Source organism: Phlebotomus papatasi, chromosome 3, assembly GCF_024763615.1.
Source record: "Phlebotomus papatasi isolate M1 chromosome 3, Ppap_2.1, whole genome shotgun sequence".
Classification (NCBI taxonomy): Eukaryota; Metazoa; Arthropoda; class Insecta; order Diptera; family Psychodidae; genus Phlebotomus; species Phlebotomus papatasi.
In genome coordinates this window covers 2,802,069-2,819,251 of record NC_077224.1, presented here as the reverse complement: position 1 = coordinate 2,819,251, position 17,183 = coordinate 2,802,069, and the positions used below count along the sequence as shown (strand labels likewise).

Sequence of the window (17,183 nt, the reverse complement as noted above, 5' to 3'; positions counted from 1 at the left end):
ATTGCTTTGGTAGAAAATACAGTTTGTCTCTAAATACGAATATTAGAGACACAAATACAAATAGCATATTCGTTACAAACTTCTGTGGTCTTTTCATCAAAACTAATGTGTCAGGCAGGCAGAAGATGTGAGAAGGGGATTAAATAGTGTGTACTTGGGCGGAAAAACTAATTTCACCAATTGTCTCTCGTCAATCTTCTGTACTTTATGTTTATTTTGTTTTTACCACCAGCTTTTTGGGATCTATTTTCATGTTAAAAATAATGGTAATCATAGTGCAGAGTGTTGAACCTTAGTCGTGAAAAAATTGAAAGATATATTTCCATAAATCAAAGTTGAATTGTCATGGTGATTCTGTTCTGTTCAGATAGGATTGAGATAAACAGGGTGATAAACTTTCTTTTTTGTTTTCGAAGGAGGTGTGTTGGCCGTTTTTTTTTGCAATTTGTGAAACCACTGTTTACGAAGTTGTTTGGATGCTTTCATGCAGAAAATTACACAGAGTGGCACAATTTACCTAACAAATCCACAATAATACGAAAGAAATCTTCTAAAAGGTTAATATAGGGTGAAAGGAACACCTATTGACACTTTGAGAAGTCGTGTCAGGACCCAGGGTAAGTGTGCCAAATTTCGGCATAGTTGCAAATAAGCACTGAAGTCCTGAGTTTGAAATGCAATATTTTTAATTCATATTGATATTTTTTGTTATTTACTTTTCGGGAGGGTTGTGTGGAACCTTGAAAACTAGTTTATCATTGGTTACCTGTGATAATGAATGATATGATTCTGCGATAAGTGTCTGAGATAATACCAAAAAGAAGTCCTGGGACAAACCTATGATATTGAGAGCTGTGATAAGTGAATCTGTGATATGCTCTGATGATTGAATGTGTATGCAAACCTGTGTTAAATTTATAGAGATTAATATTCGGCGAAAAATACCGATTTTCAGGTTTCTCCGTTCAAATATTTTATTTCACTTATAAATTACCACTAGGTTAACAAAATTGTAATTAAAAATTAATTGTAAATTGCCTGATGGCCAAGATAATGTGTGATTTCTGTGTGAATGATGAAAATGCGTGTTGATTGATGGCGAATGTGATGAGAAGAGGAGTTTTCACGGTGTGAAGTTGTCTGAATGTTGAAATTGGATGAGTGATGTGAAGTTAGGTGATTGTAGTTTTTAAATATTAGTGAAAATCAACTGACTCTTTAATATTTCATGGAGCTTCGTATCCAGATACATTAAATAAATTTCATCATTTTGACAAAAGTGTCAATAGGGGTTCCCTGTCGAAGAGGTGTTCCTTCGACCCTATTGTTCACAAGACCGAGTACGAAAATTAAAATTGCACTAAAATCAATCTTCTTTGGGATTTGAAATAAATTCCATTGCATTATCGATTGATTTTAGAGTGTTTTTGGTTTAAATCCTAATGTTTCTATGTTTTAGAATCAATACCACTTTGTTAATTGTTTTTTTTTTTATTAATAATTGGTATTCATTTTAATATATTGTGGGATTGACTTTATAGGATATCGTGGCATTCTATGACGTGGGATTGCATATGAGTAAATTCTAATTCTAAATCCTTGAACATTTAGTTTCAGTTGCAATTTGCAAATTTGTAGACATTTTTCATTTTCCAACTAATGCTGAACATAAGTTCCCGATCTCTTAATTTGAAAGAGATAGGGATTCTAGCCCATTTCTTTCGCTCAGAGCTTCTAAACTTAAACGCCTCGGGGATTCACGTCCAATTTAAGTTCCCAGGATCTTATATATTCTTAAATTTAGAGTCAAAATTTTTCTGTGTGAAGTAAAGGGGCACAAAATATATTTATCGTTCAAATTTTTGTGAAACAGGGGACTAACTCAAGCAAGATGATGCCTTGTCATTCTAATTTCATCAAAATTTGCACATCATTTAGAACGACGAGGAGCTAACTCATTAAAAAACATATTTTGAAAGGTAAAAATATGAAAGTTTCGATGTTTATATTAGTGCTCATACAAATAGAAAAGAAATAAATTGTTTTTGTTCAGCCATTAAATTGAGATACTTATTTACACAAAGTTGAATCTTTCATGCAGTCTCCTGAAAAATGGCCGAAAATTAGTTGGCCCCTTGTAATTTCCAAGGAGCGATATATTACTCTTCAATGTTCTATATAAACTTTTTCAAAAAAAAAAATAAACATCTCGACTATAGATTTTTTGGAGAAAATTATTGAATTTTCTCCATCTCTATAATGGGAATTTTCCCTACTTTTTCTCTACCAAATTTTACTACTTTCACGAGAGTATTAAATATTCTATATGATTTTTTCCCAATAAAAACATCTCGACTGAAGTTTATCCTTAAGTGAAAATTGATTTCATACAGATTTCTCGGAGAAAACATATTGGATTTTCCCTGTGTCTGTTGGGAATTTTCTATGAATCTTCCCAGACTTTTCTTTACAAATTTTACTATTTTCACTTGAGTATTCGATGTTCTATTTGATTTTTTTTAATAAAGAAATCTCGACTGAAGTATATTTTTAAGTTAAAAATTATTTCCCATAATTTATTTTATGAAATTCTTGAGAAAATTCTTTTTTTCTATATAACTATTCTTTATTAAATTCAACTCGACTGAAGTATATGTAAAGTGGAAATAAATTTTCCAGAGACAGGCTAGTGAATTTTTCATACCTCCTCCGTATGGAATTTCCTAAAGATTTCCACAGGAAATCTTTATCCACAGGAAAAATTGTCGTGCGATTTTTTTTCATTTTTGGATATATTTTAGAGATTACCCATGCGGACATTTCGTCCTTAGACGATAATAGCGTTGAATCATTCCTAATAACGGTTTTTCAAGGTCAAAGGTTAAAAAGGCTCTAGGTAGCGCATTTATCAAAAGAATGGGGTCATGTTTGGGCTCGTTGGAAAGGTCTTGGAATTTTCTATAAAACTGAACTGGTTCCAAGCGGTTTTGGACCGGTAATGAACCGGTTCATAATCGATAACTAATTTTTATACTCCTGAGGTGTATATTTGGAAATATTTTGAGTAATTCATAAGTCGATTCAAATCGGTTGTGAACCGGTAATGAACCGGTTATTTACCGATAAGTAATTTTTGTTTGAATATATTTTTTTTTACTCTTCAAAAGTACTGGTAAACGGTAAATAATGCGAAAGTACTTTTAAGGGTATAGCATCTAAGTCACGAGTTCGAGGACTTCGCAAAGCCTGGGATGCTTTGCCACCCCTTTTCCTCCTTGTACTCCTCTGATTTTACAAAAACTGTGCTACTTAAAGATTTGAGCTGGAATCATGCAATATTTCAAGTGTTTTTATATCATTATTTTAAGTGGGCGTGGCTTAATTATTTAGGGGCGTAACTTATATAATAAAGAGAGGATTGCATGTCCGTATGCACAGTTAATTCTTTAAATGTGTTCTGTTAAGAAAGTGTCACATTCATTATGTTATTTAAAGGGGGCGTGGCTTATTTTTTATATCAAGCTTTTCTAGGAAGTTTAATACTTACTTCCCTGCAAAGACTTATGTTCATTCAAAGAGACACAATTTTACTTTGCAATCAATGTTTTTTTTACTAATGCTACTTTGTTCTTTGAAAATTATTTTGAACAAAAACTTTATGTAGCAGTAAAGGTTTTTTTCTCTTTATAATTAAATTATTTATGTACAACAATTAAGAAATAAGAAAGACATTTGAAATTCTAATTAATTCGGTCTTGCTACATCAACTGTATCACTCTGTCTCTGACATGTGAATCCTAATTGAATGTTTGTCCGTGAAAAGTGTGAATGATACCATGCAAAACAAAACACTTAACATATTTTATCTTAAATCTAAGAATTTCACAACTCCTCGACCGTATTTCCTAAGCTCAATTGCTGCTGTTGGCTTTTCAGATTGAAACACGGTAAGATTAATTGGACGATATCCCACCTCTGAAGGGACGATGAAGACGTGGTGATGACGAGGAATCAGGGATTGCTCCCTGCCAAAGCTGCCTCGGTAATTAATAGACACAGGGCAGTAACATCAAACCAAAGACAGCATTGTAGATTTTAAAGAAAAGAACAAACAAAAAAGAAAAATAGCAAGAAATATTGAATTTTCTGAGGAGAAATCTCAGGAACAAGAAAGTCCACTTTAACTTTGGAATTGACAATTGAAAGGGAAGGATTTTCCCTTTTTTTTTAAACCGGAAATCTGTGCATTTTCTCAACATTGAAAGAGGATGCTGATCAAAGAATATCGAATACCCTTGCCCGTGACGGTGGAGGAATATCGGATTGCTCAACTGTACATGATTGCTGTGAGTATGCCTTTTTTGTGCCAAAAGGATTGCTATTAATTAAATGTGAGGGTCTCGGTGATTGGAGGGAGCGTATGAGTGTGACGAGAAAATTTGTATTCAATGTGCAAACAGTCAATTTCCACTCAAGCACCATCTCAATGGCTTTCCTCAATTTTTCACACTCACGTGTTCGAAGGGGGCTCGCTGAAACTTTTAAATTAGGTTCTTATATTTTCGATGAAAAATGAGAATCTCTATACTGAAGAACTTTGCAGAAGGAGCTTAGCATTATATTACGCATAATTCCTTTTTTGCAATATCTTAATCCATTTAACATCGATTCAGTTTAAATTTTAGTCAGTTTTAGTTGGATTCTAGACCTCAACGCAAAAAAAAAGAAATTTAATAAGGAAAAGGATACTTTTTTGAGCCTTATGGGTCATTTCCATTGAGAAATTTTTCAACAAATTGAAATGAGAGAAAAAGTTCAATTTGGTTGAACTTTTTCGCATAAAAGATTAAAAATAAAAATTAGGAACAGTTTTCCAGACTGTTCCTATCACGTGCAGCGCCATCTATCAAGTTTTCTTCTGACACTTGCATGCCAGTGAGTTGTCAGCTAAGCGAACTTCCATAAAAACTTGTTTTCATTTCACAATTAAGGTGTTTTTTCAGCTGAAATTCAAGTAATTGTGGAATCTGTTTATTAACTTCAAAACAGCAATAGGTATCCCGTATCCCTTTACGTTGTACAGTCGTATTTTAGGGTTGTCATATCGATAAAATGGCTTTTCCAACAAATTTATTGCCATTGGAAAAGCAATATTTTAGGTAGTCAGGAAAAATTATTTTCTTTATGGGACACCGGTGTTCCAATCGTCCTTAAAGGGATATCAGAGAGAACTTACATTAAAAAACCGTTGGAAGTTCAAACATTTAAACCGACGAGTTATACAAAAGTGAGCAAGTTCATCAAAAGGACATTCCTTTGAATGAAATTCAAATTCAAACGTTCTGCCATCCTGAAATTCCACAAATCTACACAAAAATTCGCTTTTTGCAGCAAACGTTTACACCGTGGTGTTACTCATAAGAAATTGGCTTGCGTTTTCCGTTTCCAGAAACAAGAGGAATGTTTCTCCGTTTCTGTTTCTATCGCTATAAATTTATGGTTAACGCTCAATTGAAACCCGTCAAATAATTTCGTCAGATATCTAAGTTTTCTGCAGAAAATTTCTACACCTCTGCCGAAAATCTGCCAAGAAATCTATAGATATTCCTACGAATTTTATTTGGGCTTTGGGCCAAAATTCGTCAGAAATTTTGGCAGATTTTCTGACGAATCTTAGTGCATACTCTGACGAATTTCTGTAGATATTTTGCCGATTTTCTGTAGATTTTTCTACATTTCAGACTTTCCAGACAGCTGTGTCTGAAAAGATGGAATATTTTTCATTGAATTTTGTTTGCAAAACAGAATGTCGACCTAAATTTCGTGTTTTTGTATCATTCGATTGGCGGTTTTTAAGAAATTAGTATTTTTGCTCGCATTTTTTTTACTTATTTAAAATGTGTACTCGGTAATGCTTGTTAAGCAGAGCATACCATTTTCTTTATAACTTCTACAGTTTCTTCATAAATCAACAATATTTTTGTGAAGTAATGGAGGTTATGCAGATTTTCTAGGGAGAAATTCTGCCGAGAATCTGCAGATTTTCGGCAGAATTTCTGCCAAAAATCTACAGATATTCTACGCAGAAATTCTACTGAAAATCTACAGATTTTCTCTGAATGAACTAGAATATACCGTTAAAATTCAAAAAACCTCCGAGTAAAATCGGCAGGTAGAGCAATGATTTGACGGGAAATTTACATTTCCATGTTTCTATCCTGTTTCTATGTTTCTATCTGTGTTTCCGTGTTTCTGTCTATATATTCCGTGTTTCTATCCAAGTTTCAATTTCTTACTGGATTTTGTGTTTCCGCGTTTCCAGAAACATTTTTGTGTTTCCAGCTACGTTTCCCCGTTTTCAAGCATGTTTCCCTTGTTTTCAGTAATGTTTCCTTGTTTCTGAAACCGTTTCTCGACCAAATGGCTTGTGTTTCTCCAATGAGTAACCCCTCGGTTTACACACTTGTTGAAATTGTTGACGATTGAAGTGTCAAGAAGACCGAAATTCGAAGTGACAGAACAATCAGCGCTAAAACGGCGGGTAAATGAACTTACTCTTTAGGCTTCTGGTTGATTTTCGAATAGGTTTGGCTTGGTTTTGGAGTGGCTTTGTCTCTTCGAAAGGTTATTGCTGAATGGAGCCAGTGTCTCCAGCTTTGACTTCCTAATTCTGGCACGAGGCAAGCCGGTCGTCCTTTCGTAACATCGCTGACACAACACAAAATCGCATTTCCATGGATAGTCCGCTACATAATTCTCATAAATCACCTTCGGGATTCTCTTTGTGCCTTGTATTACAAATCGGCAGGATTCTGCATTATTTTTCGGAGATATGAGATTAGATTCCATTTTAAGCAATTGTTTCTGGAACCACCTCGCAGTCTCCCTGGAGCCATTATTACTTAGATGCATATTTTCCTATTCCATTACTTTCCTAAAACTTGTCGGTTCAAATTTTCGAATTTCCAATGGATTTTTAGGTTAAATTCCCTCTGATATACCTTTAAATCGGTACAGAAAATCCTCAATCGGAGAGAGCTCCTTAATATGGAAGGTTATTACTGAACGTGAGGAATAAGAAATTTCCCGGCCGGAACAAATGTTATACAATATTAGATAAATATTATATACGAATAGGGAGAGTAGGCCTACTATAGTCGGAATAGTAGGCCGATTTTAGGCCTACCCTCCATATAAAAGACTGTGTCGTTTTACTAGTGGAAGAGACTTTTTGGCAGCATTAGATATTAGTGAGTCTGCCGTGTCCGTGTGAATCACAAATATTTTATTTTTGCACCTGATGAGACACTTTTCGTACATGAAACGTATATCTCAAGCTTCCTTGACTACTTTAATAACTATTTTCGTATAATCCTTTGCAAAAGAATGAAAAATTTGCACATTTTTAGCTACCTGTGGAATATATCAAAGACACTGTAGAACGAATGGTACTTATCTCGGACAATTTCAAGAAACGAATATCTTATATTTATATATAACACATATAATACAAATCGGACTCAGATTTTTGTCAGACTAGTATCATATAAAGATGTTATAACTCCGATTTTGTTCCGGCCGGGTTACGATAACAATGTTTAATTTAAACTAAATGAAAAATTGTACCATTTAGCCAAGATCCACACCACAAAACTATCAGTATGAACTATACTGCAAATCCATTATTATTATTTTTTTTGAACTCTTAATGCTCTGTTTTTTTTTATAAAAAAATTATGGGAGCTGTAGGGAACATTTACCTATTTGTGAAATAATGAATTTGGTTAGAATTCTCTCTTCCGGGATTCCGGCATTAGGGTAGATGCTGTTATTACCAAAACGCTCCTAATATCGATCAAGCGATGCTTGTAGTATCGACTTCTTTTCCAATTGATGGATAAAAAACTAATTTTGCTACATGAACTTTAATTATTATATGATTAAAAAATAGTGATTTTTAATGATTTTTGATTTTTTGGGTACTTTCACGGGCTAATGTGGGTCACCGAATGACCAAGGATCAACTTCTCGACAGTGTGTAAATGTTGTGCAGGAAGTTGAAAATTACAAACAATTTTGTAGTATATTAAATTATTTTGATTTTTCCCATTAGAACTTAAAGCTTAGTATTTGAATTATCTATTTTTTTTTTATTTTATCCGAAGATATAAAATATATACATATTCACATTCCCTTATGATACGTGTAAAACCCATTTTTTCTTGATCGATATTACAAGCATCGACTGGTCGATAATACCATCAGTTGATCGATATTACGTGCAAATGCACTTCGAAAAGTTTTTCATGTTTTAAACCACTTCAAAATAAATATATCAAGAATGCGAGTGGTCGATCTTGTAGAGGACATCTGCAAGATTGACTATATCAAGTTTTCACTTGAAAAATACGAATATATATGGTTTTTGTCTATTAAAGTTTATCATTTCCTTAACTGATCGATAATACCGGTAACTTAGTTTCTCAATCTGTTTCTGCAGCTAAATTATAATCACGATAAGGCTAAATTTTATTTAAAAATAGGTGAAAAATCCTAATTTCAAAGGTACCCCACTTTTAGAAGTGTCCCACTTTTAACATTAGATAAGATTTTGCCAGGGGTCAGTTCTCCATTTCGGATATTCCGATGCATCCAGGCCACCAATTGGGCCCCTTATGCTTCCCCACTCCTATTCTATCTTATCCCCCGATACGGGTAGCCGCTCTATATTACAGCTCTGTGAGCAGTCAGTGCCGTTACTATTTCACAGCATCCCTTCTCGGTGTGTGTTTGGGATCAGTGACAGCGAATATTTGTATCGACTGAAGTACCGCTTTCATGTCGAAACTCGTTCTCCTACCAGCCTCTATTGTTTAGGCGGTTCACTTTTTTGCCAATATGCACCATTGACATTACTATTCATTCATTCGCTGGACGAATTCAAAGCCGATATGGCATGAGAAATCTTTTTCTGCTGCTGCTCAGCTTTGAACCCCAGACCTCGCAGTCATAGAGCTACTACTCTATCCACTGACCCACTCGAGGCCCTCACTTTTAACATTAATTGGGATTGATTGTTTTTTGGTGTGTGTCTTGACTAAATGGTAAAATTTTTCGTTCAGTTTAAACCTTTTTAAGTTTTGCTCTATCAAAGTAAAATAAAAAGGATAATTATTAATTCAACAATATTATGTTTTCTTAAATTTACTTAACAAAGCCTATCACGATTTTTGTTTGTCTGGTCTGGAGTGTGTCTCAGCTAAATGTAAATATATGTTATCCCATGAAATCTTATCGGAAGTTGGATTCACGAGAATTACAAGAACAAGATTTGTTTTTGTCTGTTTAATTCAACAGTCCTCTTATAACCAGAATTTTAGCACTATATTATGGTTTTTATCTCGTACACCACACCATTTCCTCTTAATCCGAGACACTTTAAGTTCAGATTTATTAAAAAAAAAATGAGTTAGATTATATTTAGAATCCCACGCCGTTAAGTCGATGAAAGCTTAACACTGTGTGTTCTATTTTTACGGTGCAGAAAAAAAGCCGCGATGAGAGTAGCGGAGCTGGAAGTGGAGTGGAAATAATTGTCAATGAGCCGTACGTTGACGGTCCGGGGGGCAATGGGCAGTACACGAGAAAGATTTACCATGTTGGGAGTCATTTGCCGGGATGGATAAAGGGCCTTCTGCCCAAAAATGCCCTGACAGTTGAGGAAGAGGCCTGGAATGCCTATCCTTACACAAAAACCCGCTACACTTGTCCTTTCATGGAAAAACTCTCGCTGGAAATTGAGACGTACTATTTCCCGGACAAAGGTGATCAGGAGAATGTGTTCAAGTTGACGGGGGGAGATCTGAGGAATCGTCAAGTGGATGTGATTGATATTGTGAAGGATCAGCTCTACGGAGCGGATTATGTGAGGGAGGAAGACCCAAAGTTGTATGTGTCACAGAAAACCCACCGAGGACCACTGCAGGATGGCTGGATCGATGAATACTGGAATGAGGTGAGTTCCTATTTTGTCCCAAAACAATAGAAATGCGTCCAGAGCTCTCACAGAATATTGTTATTGAACAGATTATTGTGCAAAATGGAAAATCGAACGTCACAATGATTTATTAATATGATAAAGTGGCATCTTTCAAAATTGATTAATGCAAGGTGCTTTAGGAAGAAATTCAACTCAATAATTCCATCAGATTCTCGTGTGAAATTATGCAGAATTTATGCTCAATTCATTATTCAATTCAAATTAGACTCATGCAGAACCTGAAGAATAATTCAACTCATTTTCCATTCAGTTTATTTGAGATCTTTCGGAGATGTCAGGATTACCAGAAGCTTGAGTAATTTTTAGTGAAAGAAAATATTTTGAATAATAAATGCGTTAAATTATAAAAAGTCGTTTAGAAATTCAAACAAAAATATTTTAAATCCCCCAAAAAAATCATTTAGGGTAAAGTTTGTAAATTCGGACACTTAGGAAAAAGGTTCAAGTTGTGTTTATATTTTTTTTCTTAACATTATGAGCTATTTTAAAAATATATCAACAGATTCTCAATAGTTTCAACTCGAAAATTTAATCAAATAATAGAAGAACTGATGCAAAATAGAAAAAAAAGTACATAATACCCTAAAGTCGGACAGAAAATTGAAAAATCGGACATAGTAAACAATGGCAAAGTATGCGAAATATGTAGAAAATCAATTGACGAGAATTTTCTTGCGTAATACTTAAACTTGTAACGTTTTGCGAGAAGTGTCCGATATTCCCAGCAGCTTTGTCCGAATTTGACTGCTGTCCGAAATTACAAATTTTACCCTACTGGTACAATTAAACACTGCGAAAAAAACGGGGGTGCGATTAACTTTTTTTCCTCATAAATTTAACACTTTTTAGGTGTAAAAATATATCAACATTTTTAATGTTAATTTTACATCTTTTTAAGGGTAAAATTAACATGAAATAGGGTAACTTTAACCCCCAATACACCTAAAAAGGGTAATATTTACACTGATTTCGGATCAATAATGCAGGGTAAAATTAACATTTCCGGAATGTTATTTTAACTTTTTCGGATTTCTCTCAGTGTACAAAATGAACAAATTTAGTTGATAGAGAGACTTCCGATGAAAATACTAAATGCAATTAAAACGAGAATGCCTGAAAGTGATTACAAATTTGCTGAAAAAAAAATCTTAATTTGATGCAAGAAAAAACTTTCAGGATGGTAATTACAGAGATACTGAGTTAATTAAACTCCAGAGTAGCCAAGTTGTATAAACTTCTCTGCGACATTATAATATAAAAAGCTGTCATGTATTTTGGTGTTGTACAAAAAATTATGTTCCTTTTCTTCTTGGATGAAATTAAACTTTAAAGCGCATTTTAATTAAAATATAAAATTGCTAGAAGTATTTGGTGTTCTTCCCAGAATACTTTCAAATTGTTTTTTTTTTATAAATTTAATTAAAGCTTGGATTATATTTTGTTTTTCATTCCAGAACTTGGAGAAGTTTATCTTGTTCTTTTAATTATTTCATGATGAGATTCTAACGCCACTAGCGGTGATTGGATGAACTTTGAACGTTAAGAAAAGTTATGGAAAATTGAATTTCCACCCAAATCACGCAAAATAAAAACGGTAATCACCATAAAAAGATCCTATAAAAAATACACAATCGATATTTTATTATTCAAAAGCTACAGTATCAAATTAATTCTCTTTTTTTATACTGCATCAATCATTTTTTTAATGCCAATTGCTTCCTTTTAGTTCAACTTTTTTTTGTACTTGACACTTTGACTTTTTTTTAATGTCAATTAAAGCAACGTTTTCCGTCAATTAACAAGCGAATAATAAAATTCAACGCCTAAAAATTGGAGTTGCGCCCCAATTCTCTTTCATTTATTTCCATTTCAGATAATTGATGCAGTTTTTTTTTCTATGCCCAGTGTGGTGGCTTTTGTGCATAAATTTCTGTTCTCATTTCACAAAAGCTCACACAAAAAAGCGATAGTATTAAAACAAAATTAAAGAGAAATATAAGCTTCGGGAACAAAGAAAGTTTCAGTATGAGAAAAGGCTTTTGTTTCATGACAATATCCTCTCTCGGGAGAATTTATGTCAACACCAAAATATCAGATATTATTGTTCTACTTTGCAAATATAGGAATTTTATGATTTTTTTCATCCTGATTATTCTTTTATCTTTTTTTTTAATTTTATTTTTTAATAAAACAAATACGAACGGTGAGATATTTCAAGTGATTCTGAAAAGGGTCTGCAATTGAATGGTATGAAAATGTCAACTAGTATACACCAAAATGCCTTTGTATCGATCTTAATTACTGTGTTTTTCAAGGTTGAAGAGTAAAAAGATTCTAAAAAGTGCATTTCTCAACCGATTGGAGCAAGTTTAAGTTCATTGGAAAGGTCTTGGAATCCCCGAAAAGTTTAAACCGGTTTCAATCGGTTAGAAACCGGTTAGAAAATTTAAAACCAGTTTTATTCGAAATTCAATAGTTTTATTCATTCAGGAGTTCAGGAGCTTTTTTTTTTTGAATAAACTTTTAGGCATTTGTCTGAGGAGCAAAAGGTTTATGAATCATTTCTATGAATTTTTTTCAGGTTAAAGAATAAAAAGACTGCAGAAAGCACATTTCTTAACCGATTGGAGCAAGTTTGAGTTCATTGGAAAGGTCTTGGAATCCCCGAAAAGTTTAAACCGGTTTAAATCGGTTATAAACCGGTTAAGAAATTTAAAACCTCAAAAACCTTCAAAAATCTTTTGTTCTTCAGGCAAATGCCCAAAAGTTGATACAAAAAAAAGCTCATAAAAGAGTAGAACTATTGAATCGGGTAAAGAATCGCGTCGAGTAAACTGTTCTCGGCAGTCGAAATAGATTAAATTGGCTCGACGCGATTCTTTACCCCCAAAATTCAACTCACAATCGAATTTTCACGCATTCCGAGTTGCACGCATTTTGAGGTCGAATGTAAAGAATCTCAGCTACCATAAGCTTATCTGCAGATATCTTTAAGATTTCTGTAGAGAAAATCTACACCTCTACAGAATATCTGCAGATAATTCTGTAGATATTCTTACGAATTTTATTTGGGCTTGGGACAAAATTCGTCAGAATATTTCGGCAGATTTTCTGACGAATCTCTGACGAATTTCTGTAGATATTCTGCCGATTTTCTGTAGATTTTTTCTACATTCCAGACTTTCCAGACAAGATGTGTCAGAAGAGATGGAAAAATTTTTCACTGAAGTTTGCAAAATTCAATAGAGTTATTTTTTGTGATATCACGGTGTTTATATAAAATAAAGAATTCTGCGACGCCGTGTTACAAGTAGAGAAAAGTGAAGTGAAAACTTTAAGCAGAGTATCGACCTAAATTTCGTGTTTTTGTATCATTCCATGGGCGATTTTTAAAAAATTAGTATTTTTGCTCGCATCTTTTTACTTATTTAAAATGTTTAATCGGTAATGCTTGTTAAGCAGAGCATACCATTTTCTTTATAACTCCTACAGTTTCTACATAAATCAACAAAATTTTTGGGAAGTAATGGACACTATGCCGATTTTCTCGGCAGAAATTCTACCGAAAATCTGTAGATTTTCTGCAGAAATTCTGCCGAAAATCTACAGATTTTCTAGCAGAAATTCTGCAGAAAATCTACAGATTTTCTCTGAATACACTGGAATATACCGTTAAAATTCAAAAAACCTCAGAGTAAAATCGGCAGGTAGAATAATGATTTGACGGGGAAATAATGGATTTGTTTACTGAAACAGGGAAACGCAATTAAGTTGGTTGAGTTTCTGGATCCTCTCGTTCAGTAATAACCTTCCCGATTTGAGGGCTTTCTTCGGTTGAGGCTTTTTCCTTTACTGATTCGAAGGTATATCAGAGAAAACTAATCTAAAAACCCGTTGAAAGTTCGAACGTTTAAACAGGCGAGGTACACAAAGTGAGCAAGTGCATTAAAAAGACATCATTTATCTTAATAATATTGCAATTAAAATGTTCTGCCATCCCGAAATTCCACAAAACTACACAAAAATTCACTTTTCGCACCAATTTTGGCACACTGTTGTTAACATTGTTGACCATTCGAAGTGTCAAGAATATCGAAATTCTAAATGGCTTAGCTTTGGACTGGCTTTGTCTCTTCGAAAGGTTATTACCACTGAGAAAAAAAGAGGGTGCGATTAACTTTTTTCCTCATAACTTTAACACTTTCTAGGTGTAAAAATACATCAACATTTTTTAATGTTAATTTTACACCTTTTTAAGGGTAAAATCAACATGAAAAAATGGTAACTTTAACCCCCAATACACCTAAAAAGGGTAATATTTACACCGATTTCGGATCAATACTGCAGGGTAAATTAAACATTTCCGGAATGTTATTTTAACTTTTTCGGATTTCTCTCAGTGACTGAACGGAGCGATGTGTCTTAATGTTCCTCGAAAGATAAAAACGTATACAAGAAGCACGAAAACGTTTTTTAGAATATTGCACAAACGGGATTTACAGGTACAAACTTAACAGTTTTTAAAAACTGAGATCACTCGTAAATATTTTCGTAATGATGAATCGAGATTTCTGGTTTAATACCGATTCTTAACGCATTCTTTAGATCAGTGTTGAACAATGTGATTCCCGGAAAGAAATATTAATTTTCGAAGCGCCCGTTTTAGAGCAAAATGTAAACAACCACAAATTCACTAATTTCTTTATAAAATATTATTATATTTCATGAAAATCGATTTACTCACCTTATAGGGGAATGATTGCACTTCACTTTTAACCCATTCAGTCAATGTACCAGAAATACTTGAGATAGAAAATTCATATTTTGGGATTAGTTTCCTACACATTAATAGATGAATTTTTTGAAAAGAAAAAAAATTATCTATGGGGGCGCGGGGAGCCTCTGTCAAACACACGTCTTAACGGTCACTGAATTTAAATTCTGTGCATTAATTCATTACAAACTCTATTGCTTTAGATAGAATAACTACCCAAGAAAACAAATTAGCAACTAGAATTCTAATCAGGAAAGAGGAAAGAGGCCAATTTTAACAAATTCGACGGGATGTCGTACTTTCCGTCCGCCATTTTGAGCAAAATTTTGCATGACTTCACGTGAAGCGAGAAAAGAACAACAAAATGTATTTCCATCTCTGTCGGGCTATTTTTTCCAAGTAATTGAAGAACTAAAGTTACTAAAAATCCATTTTCGAAAGCAATTCGGATAAATATTTCCCAGGAATAAATCATCGAAAGTCATTCAATTTGCGTATGATGTATAATACAATGGTAAGGAATGGGTTTAGATTTCTGGTTTAATACCGATTCTTAACCGGTGTAACTCGGTTGGAAAATGTTTTTTAATCCCTTATTACGAGTTAATATAACCAATGGAATATTTACATTGAAATGACCTCGACATTTAACAAAAAAAGAACTATAACTATGTTTTCTTATGTTCTTAAATACTTAAAAAGAAAGAAATAATAACTTTTGTTGTGAGCTTTGAAACTTAAAGGGTACAGAAAGGGCAAAAGGGGGAAAAGTCTCTGCCCAGGAATAGCTTCAGAAGTTCAATAGGATAATTGATTTTCCATATTGTACAGAGCCGCGTGCAGAATTGTTCGGAGTGAAGGCTGAGCTTTCGATTAAATATTCCTTCTTTTTTTTTGTCGTCTCTTGCGCTCTCTCTGGGTGCGTGTTGTTGGCTGTTGTGGGTGGGATGAGAAGGTGAAGAATAAACAGCAGCCAACTGCCAGAAATATGGCCATAATGTGTGCGTATAAGTTGTGTCGTGTGGAATTTCGGTACTGGGGCATGCAGACGAAGCTGGAGAAGTTCATCCATGACACAGCTCTGAGGAAAACCATGCTGCGAGCCCATCGACAGGCTTGGGCGTGGCAGGATGAGTGGCATGGACTGACCATGGATGACATCCGTGAGATTGAGCGGCAGACGCAGTTGGCGCTGCAGAAGAAGATGGGAATGGAATTGGGTGGGAGTGTTGGGGAAGGAATGGAGGCGTTGGATGATGATGGGGCGGGGGGAGAGGGTCAGTTGGAGGGTGTGGGCGAAAAGGAAGTGAGCCTCGAGGAGAGTTCAGAGGGAGAAGATGAAAATACCGATGAAGTCACGTCGAATTCCAACTCAAAATACGCCATTGCTAAGCACCATCTCGCCCCAAAGAATGCCATCCCATCGCCTCTGGGATCCACGAATAGTTTTGATCTTCAGGTGAGTCTCAACAACATTCTTTCAACCATGAACCCACCACACGACCTACCCCTTGGCCTATTGCCTGCTTTTCATCATACGCTTCTATAAATTTTTTTATTTTTAAATTAATTTCTTCCTCCCTTGAACCTGAACAGAGGAGGAATAATATTCATTCCCCAGAGTTCGCTTTAGTTTTCCTTGGGAATGCTCACTTTTATTCCGTATGCTCCAAATTTTGCCTCCATCTCTTTCTGCTGAAAGTTTATCAAGCATCTCTCTTGTCCAAATGGTTTGTTTAGGATCAGTATCAGTGTGCTAACATAACCTCAAAAATTAATTCTATTCAAGGGCCTCTCGACATTTCATTTTTCCATACGTTTTTGTATAGATGCACTGAAGAGTATTGGCAAGTTTTTTCCTAAAGAGAATTGACTTATCAGTCTGATATATTTCGAAATTGTGCATTAAAAGCTATCAAAAAATACATATTTCATAATGCTCGCCGAAATAATACAAGAATTACGAGGAAATTTGTTTAAGTCGCGGTGCAATATCTGCAACATTTTTACAAGGAAAAGTGAAAACTATCTTCACTTTTTATTAGGCTTGATGGGCCCCTGTTCTATTGAAACTTTTTCTAGAGAAAACCTATTGAACATTTTCAGGTTATGCTTAAAAGTGAAACTTAATAGAAGAAGAAGAAGTCACAGAGAACCTCAAATTTCCAATTAGTTTGAGGTTATAATGATTTAACCTCAAAAAAGATCATCTTACAAAAATAAAAACTTTTCCTTTTTCTCTTTTAACGAGAGAAATCTGGAATAAATTTTCAGATGAATACGAAATAACCTGAAATAATAACCGAATCTCTTATATTTTTGGGTTAGAATTTTATCGATTCTGAATTT

General features: G+C 34.2%; 1 protein-coding gene across 4 annotated transcripts in view; it reads left to right on the top strand.

Moving 5' to 3' along the window:
- LOC129806414 (protein retinal degeneration B) overlaps positions 1-17,183 on the top strand; it is a 60,305-nt gene that overhangs the window by 22,760 nt on the left and 20,362 nt on the right. For 3 of the 4 annotated variants that reach the window (XM_055854982.1, XM_055854980.1, XM_055854981.1), the window contains exons 2-4: positions 3,937-4,346; positions 9,545-10,015; positions 15,790-16,293. In XM_055854982.1, the coding sequence (XP_055710957.1) occupies positions 4,269-4,346; positions 9,545-10,015; positions 15,790-16,293 (1,053 nt within the window). In that variant the 5' untranslated portion in view covers positions 3,937-4,268. The remainder of the gene's footprint in view (positions 1-3,936; positions 4,347-9,544; positions 10,016-15,789; positions 16,294-17,183) is intronic. The other variant, XM_055854983.1, reaches the window with a different exon arrangement.